We start from the raw sequence: 15433 nt of genomic DNA, 5'->3' as shown, positions 1-15433 counted from the left end.
ACTGAATAATGCTGCAGACTTAGGACAAGATAATGTTTTGTTTCTCTTGCCATAGCGTAACTTTTTCATGTTTACTTACTGTTATCTTAAAGGTCATATGACATTTAAAAAAAAACATGCAATGGTGTGGAAGAGGCACTTGCCTTAACTCCAAGCTTCAGTCTGCAGCACTGATCAGTGATGGGTGTGATGACACCAACAGAGTGCATGCTGAAGTATCACATAAAGGAAGCTGAAGTTCATGAACGAGAGGGAAAAATAAAACATTGTTAAACACTGAAAAGATGTTAGGGTGAAAAATAGTCAGGAGCATGGAGAAGCTAGAGAAAAATACACAACTTAAACTTCTGTCTTTCTCAAAAAGTCCTAGTTATATTTTGTTTTCATTATTCTGAAGAGATACCCCAACTCCTATAACATGGATAAATGCAAAAGATCCTTTTATTTCCTGGGCAAACTTCTGGTCCGATAATGCTGGTGACAAATTACTCACTCATTCAACTCAAAAACACAGTATTTTAACCTGTGAATAGTACTAGCCCTTATCACAGCTTCTCCATTAATACAGTGGTGAATGCTGACAATTTAAGAAAGCATTATGTGCTATTTGTTTACATGTAAAAAACCCAAGTATCTAGTGATATGCTAATTAGCTTATTATCATTTGCCTCATTGTTTCTTTAAAACAATTCTATGCTGAAGATGTTCTCACCTTCCCATGTGCCCCTGCAGTACTGCACTCGTTTGTAATTCCTTCAGTGTGGACTGACTGTCCCACTGTAAAGGTCTTACAACGCTTCTCACTTCACAGAGCAAGGATGCATCTTTTAAGCACTCCCAGTGTAAACAAATTCTGAATAATTAAAAATCTTGGCTGAATGTTTCTATGTTTATTATCATTTTATAAAAAGGAGAGTATTTCTGGCAAATAAGAATGCATTCACTAGCCAAAAATTACCATGATCCTGAAATGGCAGTACTTTAAGAATATCATTACGGGTGCCACATTGGGAATGCACACAAGGTAATGACAGCCTACGCATTTATAGTGCTAACCAAGGTTTACTTAATAAACACTTAACACAATCTCTGTTACCAACATGATTTAGTAATTCCTGTACTTGAAACACTGGAGGAACATATTTAAAATATCCATATTGAGGCCTAAGCCATCAGAAAATAAGACAAGTAGGTAATCATTACTTTGACAGTAGATCTACCCTTTCTTAATTCTGGGTAAGGCTTTTACACCCACCTGTTAATTAATCATGTCAAAAAAATCCCCAAGCCGAAACCAACCATTGAAATAAAATGTGTCATTTGGAGGGCTCACTATATTAATTTACACAAAAACACACAAAAAGAACACTATTTATGACAGTACCAGACTCTAAACATCTGCTGCTATAGCAATTTTCAATGTATAAGCTAAATAGTGTCACATCTCTTCTCCTCCCCTTGAGGAAACGATGATACGGATGTCTCCCACTGTTTCACAATGTGCTTTCAGAAACAAGAGCTATCAGCATGGCTCCCATGGCTGACTTCAATTTCCAGTATACCTCATGGATTTTAATTGCTTAAAACCCTTTGTGAAACTGGAGAGAGTATTGGCAAGACCAAAGTTTCACAAATTGAAAAAAAATCTCATTATTTTAATTTTTAAGTTTTATTTGATGAAAATAACCTTAATTTTTACTTATCTTCAGTATCATTTAGAGCTAAAAGCACTATCATACTCTTTGTATGAAACTGTGTCTTTACCCTTTACGGAAGAGGAGATGGAAAAATGCTTTGAACATGCCACTAACTAAATATTATATTATGTTTATATGTGAAAATAAAGTATAGATTTCCAAAGTACAAAATATTCAAATCATGTGTAGACTACAAGATGTGGGGGAAAAAAACATATGTGAGAGACAAAGAGCAAACCAAATTCAGATTGCAAAGATTTCTGGAGTCATGAGTCACCTCTACCTAAGTGACATTCAAACAAAAAATTTAATCCAGACTTACAAAAATATTCTAAGTATCTGGAAGAGCTTAATAGCCCAACAAGCAGCAGCATCACATCAGAACAAACTGCAGGTAGAGGCATCTCCATGAACAAGACAGAACTTCATTACATAGTGTTGCAGGTGTAATTGCAACAAGCGAGCTTGTTTGGATCCTAATTATAGTGATAGCCTATAAGCTACCACTATCTTCTTGTAACTGTACTACCATTCCAATCAAATTTTCTTGTATTTACATCATCACTGAACTACATAAACTCTACCTAAATTGCTAATGACCAATGAGTGCTTTTTGGACTTTCATATAGCATTATTCTAAAGCTACTTTTTCTTTAGAAAGTAGTTTAAAATATAGATAATAGATAGATAGATGGATGGATGGATGGATGGATGGATGGATGGATGGATGGATGGATAGATAGATAGATAGATATGAAAATGGGCTACCAGTTTCTTTTCCTTCATTTTCTTTCTTTAAATAGCAAGGACTGATTTTAAAACAGTGACTTGATCCTACCAGGTGAGATTTCTCATTTTAGCACACTAAATTAATGCAAAATTATCCTAGAAACCCTTGCTTGTTGTCAGAAATCATGGAATAAATAAATAACAGGTCAATTACTCCGTGCCAAATTACTTCAGTGGAAGTAAGGAGGGCATTTTAAATGATCTGGATCTTTTTTCCAGATTTTAAACTAATGCAAGGTGGACGTAAATCAGTATTTCTCAGTGTTCTTCCTTCCTTCTTGCAAAATGTTTAATTTCCAGTCTCTAAAGATGCAACTTACCCACATACTGAAGTATATGGCTGAAGTTAACATTACAGCTGCTTACAGATGTAAAAATGCCTAATCAAATGAGATCTATAAGAAAGATATAGCAAGAGAAAATACAAAAGAATGTGTAGCATTTAACACTTCAAGGTGCTTGTAAAACTACAATTCCTAAAAGCAGTTCCTGAAATTTTTCTATTTTATGTTAAGTCAAAGCCAAAAGAAATCGAGGTCCACAAACTGGAAAATGTGAAGTAGCGAATTATTGTAAGAGAGTAACAGATATGCAGGAAGTTTCAAGTTACTGCAAAACAGGTAAATTAATACATCCTCTTCATGTTAAATCCTCTTGATTATGACCACTTTGCCTTCTGAAGCGTACAAACACTTACGTATTTGCACACAGTATATTAATCTCTACGTTTTACCCAATATGAAAACACTATCAGTTGCTGTACATTCATGGGAATGACTTTCAAGCACATGTAATGAAGCATGAAATAGGAAGTCACAGGTTAAAATGACCTTTAAAAACAGGCATGGTACTGTGTATTACAAAAAGCAAGTCTTTCAAATAGCATATAAAATAACCACAAAGGACTACTCACCATGTCATATGCTGTTACAATCTTTTTCAAAACCTCTGGAACAATCCCTTGGAGCTCCATAGTCGGATACTGATCATTGAGATTCAGTACTACCAAGGGTGTATTATCAGGCCCAACCAAGCGCGTAGACACTGCCAAAATGCACTGCATAAGATTTGCTACAGGAGAGAGGCCACATAATTCTTTGAATGAAACTACTGCATTCTGCAAAAAGGAAAGAAAGAGTTCCCTTTACAGTTAAATGTGAATTTTAACATCTCATTCTTTCAGGATAAAATACTTCACTGTTATAGTTGAGCTACAATCTGGAATCGCCACAGCTTTTCCCTGAAGAACTTTCCAAAGCAACCAATATTACACATATATTTTACCAAAAATGTTAAAAATTCAAACAGAATTTAATACTTGCCACAGGAAAAAAAAAATCTATTTTGAACAAGTATGTCTGGTCCCTATCGCTACTAAAATTAACCATGTAAATAAATTAACTCTAAAACAGCCTGCCTATGTATTTTGAAAAATTCTAAAAGACATTTCGAAGTAGTTTTTAAAATGCCACCAACAGAAACAAAATATTAGGTGCTGAATGTCCTAAATAAGCAAAGTGAAGTGGAAGGAGGAATTCAGCCCATTTGTAACTTTAAGCATACCTGAACTATAGTCCAGACGTGCTGTGGATCTGCTGGCTCCCATTTGGTGTGATTCACAAACCCAGCACTCCACTACTGATGTCATTCCTACCACAGCATCACACTTAAGTGAATTTTTAAGGTATTTTAATATAAATACCAATTTTGTACCTTTCCCTAAAATTTATTACAGTTGTATTTCATATCCAATATGGTAGAATATAAAACCATACATTTAAACTTGAAGAAAATTTCCAGTATTAGAAATACAATGTGACTCCAAGTGGCCACTGAAATTCCATGATGGGAATATTCTCAGCACTGTAATGAATTTAGGATTTTTGTACCAAGTGGGAGCTGGTGATCTCTGGCAGGTCTGGAGTTTGTGTTCCTGTAGGAAACAAAAACAAAAAAATGGTATATTTAAGTTACAAATGTGCTTCAGTTCTCCCTTCTCTCAGGTCTTACCCAAGTGGGGTACCTGACTAGTTTTAGGACACAGATTTTCATTTTAACAAAAACCACTTTCCATCTTGGCGGTATGGAAAGACTCATTTGTGGACAAGCTTCTTAGAGAGACATAATGCCAATCTTAATGCAAGCAGGAATCAAACATGAAATATATTGATGTCCTTTAATGGGTCACAATACCCAAAGTAGACTTCAAAATATCTACATATAGCATATTCATGCAAAGTTATGTGAATACTAAGTTACACCTACTACAGTGACTTACAGTGTACTTTAACTCTAGTTAATGTTTAGTAGCATCTCATAAATGTCCAGGAAACAGAAAATACTTCTTATAGCTGGACTATACCTTAATGACACAACAATTACAAAGTTGAATAAACAGACATTGGGAAGTCTACTCAAACAGATTTTGTTTGAGATAAACATCACGTGTAAGGCATTATGAAGAATTTTACAGAGAGGTAAACAAGGACCCAGGGAACATACATATATTAACTAATGTCACGCAGGACAGAACTATGGTTATAACTCTTGCTTTTGGACTTCCAACCCTATGTCCGGAGACTATCCCTCACACTGTCAAGAAATTCAGACATGCAACATCATACCCACTTTAATCACTCATGCTATACTGTTATCAGTGATGAATGTGTAACAACAAGTTATGACAACAGCTTTTGTCATGGTAATGTAGTACCTTACAAGGAAGAAAAAAAGGCTAGTTATGTGTACACAGATTTAGAGAAACCATTAAACTCACTACTGCATGCTATCTTTTTTTTTCTTCTTCCACCTTATATTTTAAACAAAAACCTTTGCTCTTTATTATCCGTCTTGTGGGGACATTATGTATTTCTGTATCATAAAAATCATAACAATTTATAACACAAAATTTCAATGATATGGAAATTAAACAAATCTCGCATTCCCTGACATACGTTGGCATTTATTTTGAGTGGTTTATTTACTTTTATTAGCCATAAACCCTTTAGTTACGGAGTTTAAATTATGCACATTATACAATCTGTCAGTAAAGCTATGCAAAACTAATATTCCCTCATGAACCTAAAATATCTTCTTCATAGCATTTTGAGAGATGATAATGACGAATTTAGTTGATAGCACAACTTTCAAACTGACAGAATAAAATAAATAAAATACCTTGTAATACCTCATATTCAAAGAAACCACGCTCTAGAGCCTGTTTTCAATTATATCAGTTCCGGTAAAAAGTTTAAAGTAGCTACAAAAACTGTATGTTTTCACTGTTTTCACTGTTTCCTCAAATCTTAGGTTCAACTCTTCCCTGAAATGTATCTTAAAATACAGTATCCTTTATATGACAGAATTCTAGCGTGCAACAGGTTAACTACAGGTTAAAGTTCACTTTCTATGTAGCCCATAATGTGAAACACTTATAAGTCAAAATATCATCTCTGCATTTTTTAACCATCTTCAGTATAGCAGTTCTATACACCAAGCGGAACGGGAAAGCTTCGTAATGCCGTACTAAATTCTCCTTTCATATGAAGAAAAAATATTTTTTTTACTATTATACAATGTATTACTATTAAAATCTCTTCAGTATTAGATCATTCATGAAGAAAATTTGTCTACACTGATGTGACTTTAAAATCCAGAATCAAGTCTGAGACATTTCCTTTAATCGGTTTCCCCTTAACGTTACATAAGAGTAAGAGGATTTAATAGGTCACTTCATTTGAAATGACTGCTGAATTTTATTGATCACCGCTAGTATTCCATCACAAGTTTATAGACAGCTAAATGCTTTATTAAATAAAACACAATTTTACAGCTCACTTTAATCTATGTCTAAAAGGGTTTATTTACCTGGAATCTTCACTAGAATCTCCAAAAAAGTACATTTTTGAAGTGGGATCTCTCAGGTTCCACAAAAACAAACACCTCAGCCTGTACTTTTTCCTGAAATTCAATGTGTTTACTAAATGTAACCTTCAAGGTACGGTAATTTCTTCTAGAGGATGTCTTCTAATACCTTAGCACTAATTCCATGTATTTCTAACATACAGTTGGTAGGAAGAATCATGGAAAGCAAAGGGTCTTTCTGGAAGTGCTGCCTTCTGTTGGGAATTAAGGAAAAATAAAAGCTATGCTAAACATACTTTCAGGTACAAGAAGGTTTTAATAAGCAGCAAAGTCTCCTTTTTCTATCATCTGTATTTTCCTCCTGCACTTCCATTTAACTTAACTGCTTAAGACTAAAATATTGCTGTACTTTCCTCTAGTGTATACCTAACATTCCTGCAAAGACATAGGACAAGTCAACAGGCTTGAGTTCTAACACTGGAGTCATATTTCCAGTTCAAATTCAAGGAAATATGCATATGCATCCAAGGTCACCTCAGCAGACGGTATCACCTAAAAGGTTCCTCTGACATAATCTATTTTTAAAGCTGTTCAGCATCAGACCCAATTAACCTAACTTACAAAATGCAGTAAGACTCTAAACAACATATATTCCATATGCATTGTAATACAAAAATACACTTCTCAATTGATAAATTCATCGTAAGAACTGTACCTGCATATTTTCTCTCAAATCCGTGGCATCCCGAATAGGCTGGAGAGCATTCTTGAACACTTCATCTATTGTTTTAATCCATAATGTTCTCATAGAAGCATATTCCCTTGATTTCTTGCCCTTCCTCACAGAGAGGCCCCGTTTATGAGGTTTCCCACCACCCCTTCGATTAGTAATGGCCACATGCACAAACAAGGAAGCATGTGCTAAAATTTCACCAGTTAAAGACTGCAGAGGAACGTGCCGGTAACCAGTCTGTAGACACTCAAAGGGAATAGTGTATTGCCCAATAAACTCATCGCCAATGTAATCATCATCCAGTACTACAAAACGCACCATAGCTAGTTCTGGCAAATTTATTTGAAATTCAAAACTTTCATCAAAAATAGGATTATCCCCATTCTGATGCATAGTTTTCGTCCTTTGCTCTGCACAGTCGGCAGGGATTCCATGTATTTCAACATAGACATAAGGATCCACAACATCACCTTTGGCACCTGATCCTTTGGGTTTAGGAAAGTTTTGCCCACTAATGATTTTAACATGAAGCAGCTGAGGTGAAACTCCAGGCACAGTGTCTTTCGTATTCGCGCTGAAGAAGGATACTTCTTCTCTCATGATAGCAGGACGAAGGACGTAGCCACAGTTTCCATTTTGTCGAAACCAACCAATGTTAAGATCCATCATTAAGCCAGGCGTTTGAAAGTTCATTGCTACTATCTGACAACCACATTTCCAAAAGTCCTGGGGATTCATATTACTCGAGTCAATCCTCATAGGACTGGGGAAAACTCTGGCAAGAAAACGTTTGTTATAATTTACAAAGTCTCCTGGGTTTTCGTTGGCATATTTGCTCGCAAGCACTTCGTTAAACGAGCACACTTCCCAGTACTTCTGGAGCTGAAATGAAACCTGAAACTCTTTGAACTGAACCGATTTACATATGCTTACCAACTCAGAGAGTTCTTTGCAGAGCTGAAATCGTTTCCCCGTCATCGAGTTTTGGTGTTCTACCCCTTCTTTTCCCACTCTCTGTGACATTTCAGCTCCTTCATCTTCATCTGTAACATCTCCCTCTAGTCCGGAACAATTAGAGGAAAGCTTCTTTGCTTTAATTAGTATTTTCCCTTTAAGTGATTCCGGTGATGGAAGATAAGACTCTTCAATGTTTGGAGACTGTGTATGTAGTTTGTCCCCCAAAATTTTCTTCATGTGTTGTACCATCACTTTCTGCTGCTTAATAGAACAATGATTTTCTAAACACAAAATAAGAGGGTATTCTGAAGCAAAAAATGCGTACTTGTTAATAATATCAATCACACTACGGAAGACAATCTGTGATGTCATTGTATGCCCCGTGTAAATCACAGGCTCATTGTCCGGACCATCCCATACATCCAGTTCGACACTTCGACAACCCATTTTAAGAGCGCGAATGTAACCTGTGATGTCAGAAGGCCCTCGAAACTGATCCTCTATCAAGTATGTATTATGAGATGAATTTATAAAATAATGAGATAAAGGTTGTTTCATATCTTGACAAACTTTTTTATGTTCCGGATCAAATATGTGGCAGTCCGGGGAAGTAAGGTAATTCGTAAACCCATCTATAGAAAGACAACCCTTCTCCTGTCCCTCTTTGGCTGGCTCATATTTCTGAATAATTTCAAGGCTTATTTCTTCCGTGACAAGTGCCATACCCTGTTCTGCTTCTAAAAACATCATGAGGTCCTTGGTATCTAGGAATTCTTTATTGCTTGAAAACTGAACCAATAGGAAATAGATTTCAGGTCTGGTACAAAGCTCATGAAAAACTTCAATAAACTCTTCTTTTGTTACTTCAGTACCAGTTTTTTCCTTGGATCTATGTAACTCCTTGAATTTTAGTTCAATTTTATTAATTTTTAAACCAGGATTTAAGTCTTTTATAAACTGTACAGCATTACACAGGGGTATATGTCCCAAATTATCTACATCTGATTCACTGAACATTTGTGAAAGCCATGAAGTCCGCATATTATCTTGAGTACTTTCTATCATATCTAGAGTATGCTTCCCATAAGAAATCAGGTATCTTAAGCCAGTAACCCAAATATTTGCAATGTCTGCTGAGTTAGCAACAAGATCTAGTGACTCGTAGTTTTCTCCATATATAATTGAAAATGCACAGTCTTCTGATATCTGATCATATATTCCATTACTGCGAAAAATATCTGTATTTTTTCCTGTTCTTACTTCTTTGATTGATTTAATATCAATCTTTGCTTTTTCAGAATCCTTTTTTGAAGGTTCCCAGCGTAGAGACTGCATATCTGCATCTAAAAGAAAGTATCGGTGATACACCCTTGAGTTGGATCGAATCTTTTTGAGCTCAGAGCCTTCAACCATCGCATTTATACAGTCACTTGCGCTGCTGATCTTTTTCTCAGTTGGCATACTGCTAAACGACACAGTCTTTTTCCGTTCTCGCTTTTGTTTCGTACCATCCTGGTGAACAAAGGGGGAAAAAAAGAAAACATGAATCAGTATGATTTTGCTCAACATTGAAATAGGTTCCAACTTACAGCTGAAAGTTCATTAAGTAGTTCAAAAAGGTCCAGCATACGTGTGATGACCAGTGAGACAGAAATTTATATCAGAATAAAAGAAAATACTGATAATGGCTTAATGCTTGTTCTTGCCTGTGTAAGTCATCTTCTAGGGTCTTTTTTTTTAGCAAGTTTTGAATGCTAATGAAATAATAATGATGTATAAATGCATTTTATTTTATCAGTAATAACCTCTTTACAGAGATAACGGGTTCTACAGCCAAGGCAGTAGGAAGTAAGCTTTCCTCTGAGTCCTTATACAGTCCTACAGAAACTAGCTGAACTTTGTCAGTACAGAATATCATGGCTTTAATATCATGCTGACAGGGTCCTCATGAACACCAGAGAAATATTAATACACACTTAACTACATAAAATCCATAGGACATGACCACTAAACGAAAGGAAAAAAATATGAAGAAAAAATAATATAATTTAGCCAACTCTACTTGCTGTTTGTATTAATTCAAACTAGTGCAAATAAATGAATAACAGATCGCTTAAGTATAATCAATTTCATGAGAAAGAACTGAATTTAAGAAAACTGTGGTTTTGTTATCTGCATTTTCTGAGACTGAAAAAAATGCTGTGTTTTGGGGTTTTTTTAAAAGCATCGTGTGTCATGATAAGCTCAGTCCAAAATAATACTTTCATGATATAATCTTTGTATATTAGATATCGTATTTAGAAGTGTTCTTCTTATATTCCAGAACTGCTCAAAAAATACGTTTCCAGCTTTATACAAAAAGAATGTTGATTCTTCTTCAAATAGTTTTCCATTTGAAGTATGTTCCAGTGCAAATCAGCATTGCTTACATGGCAGAAAGGAGAGAGAAAGAAAACTGCAACGCTGAACAGATGTTCAAATAAAAACCATCCATTAAAGAACACATTTCCAGTTCAGGGCATATGTACTGTATGTTTAATTTTATTAAATTAAAAATGTAGTGTTCTGGTTTTCTAATTTAATTTATAAGCATCTGAAAAGCCTTTCATTGAAAACAATGATTACTAAAGTATGCAGGCTTAATATTTGCTGTTCCGTGTTTGAGAAAATTAATCAACAATAAGATTCTTGCACCTTTAATGACAGCACAATTTGCTTTATGCAAGTTCTCAAGGGACCAGTAAAAGTGAATAATAACCCTACAGAGGACTGTTTTATTTCTAACTCCAGATCAAACACCTGCAATAGATACTGCACAGGGTTGACTTGGAATCTCACTACATGTAGTTTGGGCATAAGACTGCTTTTAAACAAAAGCAAATTTCTTTAATTAAAAAAAAATAATAAATTACAAATGTGATTTTTGTTTACAAAGATTTTTGTTCTATTTTAAGCCTAGCTTCTTGTCTGGCTACCTGTCTTATCTACATCTCCTAACCTGAGAAACTGGCAAGGGACAGCCCCACAGAAACATTCCTGTCCTGTATTTTAGGATTTGGAATGAAGCATGCTGAAACTCCTTAATGCTCCTGATTTCTCAGTCACAGATCTGGGAGGGGAATATATTTCTTGAACTCTTCAGTGAAAGACAGCTGACAGATAACCTCCTGACCCCAGAACTATCAAGGCCTGGAAGTATGACCTTGCCTGACCACAATCAGTATTTACCAAACACAAGGAATGTCTGTGCCTTTCTCTATGATCATGATTGTGCCTGATCCAAGACACTGTATGGCAAGGGAGGAAAAAAAATCTGCCATTTATTGATGTCATCTCATGTAAATAGCTCCACCTCAATGCAACTCCATTCCCAACTCTAGTTACCTAAAGACTGAATTGGAGTTTACACATGTTGGAAGGAAGACACAAAGGAAGACCAGAGAAGTCGTAGGCCCACTGCTGAATGAGGCAGGAGTCATGGTGACAGAGGATGTGGAGAAGGCAGAGTTACTGAATGCCTTCTTTGCTTCGGTCTTTTCTGCTCGGCCCAGCCCTCAGGAGTCCCAGGCATTGAATAAAGTAACAGAGAAAGAAGAAGACTTCCCTTGGGTTGAGGAGGAGCAAGTGAGGGACCAATTAGATCATCTAGATATTCACAAGTCCATGGGCCCTGATGGGATGCACCCGAGAGTGCTGAGGGAGCTGGCAGAAGTCATTGCTGGGCCGCTCTCCATCATCTTTGAAAAGTCCTGGAGAACAGGCGAGGTGCCTGAGGACTGGAGGAAAGCCAATGTCACTCCAGTCTTCAAGAAAGGCAAAAAGGAAGAGCCGGGGAACTACAGGCCGGTCAGCCTCACCTCCATCCCTGGAAAGATGATGGAACAGCTCGTTCTGGGTGTCATCTCAAGGCACGTGGAGGAAAGGAAAGCTATCAGAAGTACTCAGCATGGATTCACCAAGGGGAAATCATGTCTGACTAATCTGATAGCCTTCTATGATGGCATGACTAGATGGATAGATGAGGGGAGGGCGGTAGATGTGGTCTACCTTGACTTAAGCAAGGCGTTTGACACAGTCTCCCACAGCATCCTCATAGGGAAGCTTAGGAAGTGTGGGTTAGATGAATGGACAGTGGGGTGGAGAGAAAACTGGTTGAAAGATAGAGCTCAGAGGGTTGTGATTAGGGGCACAGAGTCTAGTTGGAGACTAGTGACGAGTGGTGTTCCCCAGGGGTCAGTACTGGGTCCAGTCCTGTTCAATATATTCATCAATGATCTGGATGAGGGGATAGAGTGCACCCTCAGCAAGTTTGCTGATGACACCAAGCTGGGTGGGGTGGCTGACACACCGGAAGGCTGTGCCACCATACAGAGAGACCTGGACAGGTTGGAGATCTGGGCAGAGAGAAACCTTATGAAGTTCAACAAGGGCAAGTGTAGGGTGCTGCACCTGGGGAGGAACAACCCCATGCACCAGTACAGGTTGGGGGCTGACCTGCTGGAGAGCAGCTCTGTGGAAAGAGACCTGGGAGTCCTGGTGGACAACAGGATGACCATGAGCCAGCAATGTGCCCTTGTGGCCAAGAAGGCCAATGCCATCCTGGGGTGCATCAAGAAGAGCGTGGCCAGCAGGTTGAGGGAGGTCATCCTCCCCCTCTACTCTGCCCTGGTGAGGCCGCACCTGGAGTACTGTGTCCAGTTCTGGGCTCCCCGGCTCAAGAGGGACAGGGAACTGCTGGAAAGGGTGCAGCAGAGAGCTACAAAGATGATTAGGGGACTGGAACACCTCTCTTATGAGGAAAGGCTGAGGGATTTGGGTCTCTTCAGTCTGGAAAAAAGACGTCTGAGGGGTGACCTTATCAACACTTATAAATACTTAAAGAGTGGGTGTCAGGAGGATGGGGCCAGGGTCTTTTCAGTGGTGCCCGGGGACAGGACAAGAGGCAATGGGCACAAACTTGAACATAGGAAGTTCCACCTAAACATGAGGAGGAACTTCTTTACCCTGAGGGTGGCAGAGCACTGGAACAGGCTGCCCAGAGAGGTGGTGGAGTCTCCAACTCTGGAGACATTCAAAACCCACCTGGACGTGTTCCTGTGTAACCTGCTCTAGGTGACCCTGCTCTGGCAGGGGGGTTGGACTAGATGATCTCCAGAGGTCCCTTCCAACCCTATGATTCTATGATTCTATGATCAGAGGAATAATTCAATCTACCACACCTGCAAGACTATTTTGCTTGCCTGCCAGATGAATTTGAAGCCAGTTTGACAGTATTCTGCATTTCTGCAGGGTAAAGCAACCTCACCACTTGGCTTATTCATATAAAACCTGCTGGTGGTAGACATCACTGTCTGAATGTGATGACCGTGGAGAAAAATTTTAAAATTAAAAATTAAAGAGTTCCTCACAGCTCTGAACTCCAGAATATCCTTGAGAAGTTTTGCCTTCTCCAGAGATCAATGACCCTGAGCTACCAGAGTGCCTGTGCGAGTCCCCATCCTGACAGAGACATGACAGTAACAACCAATCTGCATAAACAGAAAGCCTTAAAGATATTTTCACAAAGACACTGGCCAAAATTATGCACCAAATAAGTGACTGTCTGAAAAGAAACAGAAGAGAAACTCTCACTCATAAGCTGATAATGTAACTGCACAGAGTGTGCACAAACTGTATGAAACAGGTTTGTGACTCTCAGAGATGTAGTCTGGCATGGAGGAGGAAGCAAACATATTCTGCTGTATGATGTAGAGGATTTCACCCTGAAAGCAGGGTGGCAAACGTGAACTGGGTTGGGTCTCTCATGGCCTTAAGCCTGTCTTGAATCAAAAAGACTGGCACATCAGAAAACTATATGTATCTGAACAAACACAGGAGTCACTTCTCAGCATTCATGAGACTTACGTGTTCTTGATGCTGTTCCAAGATGCTCAAAGTGAGCCTGGCTCTACAGTGCAGATGCTACAATTTTTGTGCAGAAACAACTTTCAGAGTCATTCTAGGATCTCTCAAACAACAAAGACCATGTCAATCTTCAGACTATAACAGGTACCGTCATCATAACTCAGAACTTCCCCTAAAAACTGCCTGTTCTTCAGAAGACTTTATAATTGAAACTAGAATGACCACCTTATCACTACATTTCCTAAAACCATGTGTGCCACATCCAAGGTCACCTGCAAGAACTTTTGAGAAAACAGACTAGACCATAGATAAAACTGTTGTGAAACTTTGCTAATATCTGCTACAAGTGACAACACAAAGAGTTTAGTTTATCCAGGAGTTGGCAGCAACAGAAAGCAAAGTATCTAGCAGTTTAAAAACCAGAAATAATCCCAGCTGACATCTATGGCACTTCAGAGACAGAGACAGCTGGAGAAAAGAGCAAACAGGGAAGAGTATCTCCACAATAATTTTGGTTTTATTACTCTCAAGGTACAGACAAAGAAATGGTTGTGTGACTAAAACAGCACTATATACAAAACAGAATTCTGGAGACAACAAAGAATCTTGAATTGGACCCTGCGAGATATGCACATCATTCCTGAAGAGCAAAGCTTTTAAAATATGCAACTTCATGATAAAATTACTTAAAGAGCAGTTCTAATAACCACAAGTACTGACAGCGACAGTGGTAGAGTTCAAACAGAGATTTGATAAGGTAATAGATCAGAATGATAGAGGAAACAATGAATAGTGCAAGGCTGGCAAACATCTACTAAAGGAAAGTATGCAGAGAGTGAACTTTATGACCTGTAAATGCCCCAATGAATCACGCCCCAGAAGAAACCACGGGGAAAGCAGTACTTCCAAAAACATTCGATCCTGGTGTTAACCAAGACATTTAGGTACTGCTTGGTACCATGGAATCTAGAACACTTTGGGAAGCAACTTACAGGCCCAGGCAGGGGCTCGCCACCCCCCAAGGTGCGAAGTGAGGGGCTGCCACCAGAGCACTGTGTGGGACAGTCCTTCCATCTGCCAATAAAGCATGGTCCTTAAATTTGCCAATGCAAACTTCAGAGATGGGTGTCTGTGATCCTGCCTCTCTCCACAACTAAAGGAGCTACCTGCAGCTTTGATGTGGTACTTAACGCTAACTGGGATTTGAAGCTTAAAGACTCTATCTGCATTTAGCCGACTAAGGTACTCCTTTTGGGACAGAGGACTTTACAAAGAAAAGACAATGGTAACAAGAGGAAGTGGCAGAATGACACATTTTTAAAGCGCTCATCTGGGAAGTGAAAGTCCCTGATGTCATTACTCCAGAACATTTTGCTTGGTGGCCCTGAATGCAAAATGTACTAACAGTCCATACAGCAGGGACCTGAACAGTGAATTTTGCCCTCTCAGAGGAATACCCGCCTCCCCAGGTGACAGATCCTGCTGCTTC

At 38.3% G+C, this 15433-nt stretch overlaps 1 protein-coding gene across 2 annotated transcripts in view; it reads right to left on the bottom strand.

Annotated features, from left to right (window-relative positions):
- The window catches only part of PLCL2 (phospholipase C like 2), a 107922-nt gene that overhangs the window by 37239 nt on the left and 55250 nt on the right, over positions 1 to 15433 (bottom strand). Inside the window, exons 3-5 of one of the 2 annotated variants that reach the window (XR_012585511.1) lie at positions 7066 to 9552; positions 3400 to 3603; positions 144 to 232 (exon numbers count right to left, since the gene is read on the bottom strand). Coding sequence is in view for 1 of the 2 variants with exons in the window: in XM_074574984.1 (XP_074431085.1) it covers positions 3400 to 3603; positions 7066 to 9552 (2691 nt within the window). In the remaining variant the exon portion in view is untranslated. The remainder of the gene's footprint in view (positions 1 to 143; positions 233 to 3399; positions 3604 to 7065; positions 9553 to 15433) is intronic. The other variant, XM_074574984.1, reaches the window with a different exon arrangement.

This window comes from Larus michahellis, chromosome 2, assembly GCF_964199755.1.
Source record: "Larus michahellis chromosome 2, bLarMic1.1, whole genome shotgun sequence".
NCBI lineage: Eukaryota > Metazoa > Chordata > Aves > Charadriiformes > Laridae > Larus > Larus michahellis.
The sequence above is the reverse complement of the archived record's forward strand: the minus strand, read 5'-3'. Positions and strand labels throughout refer to the sequence as shown.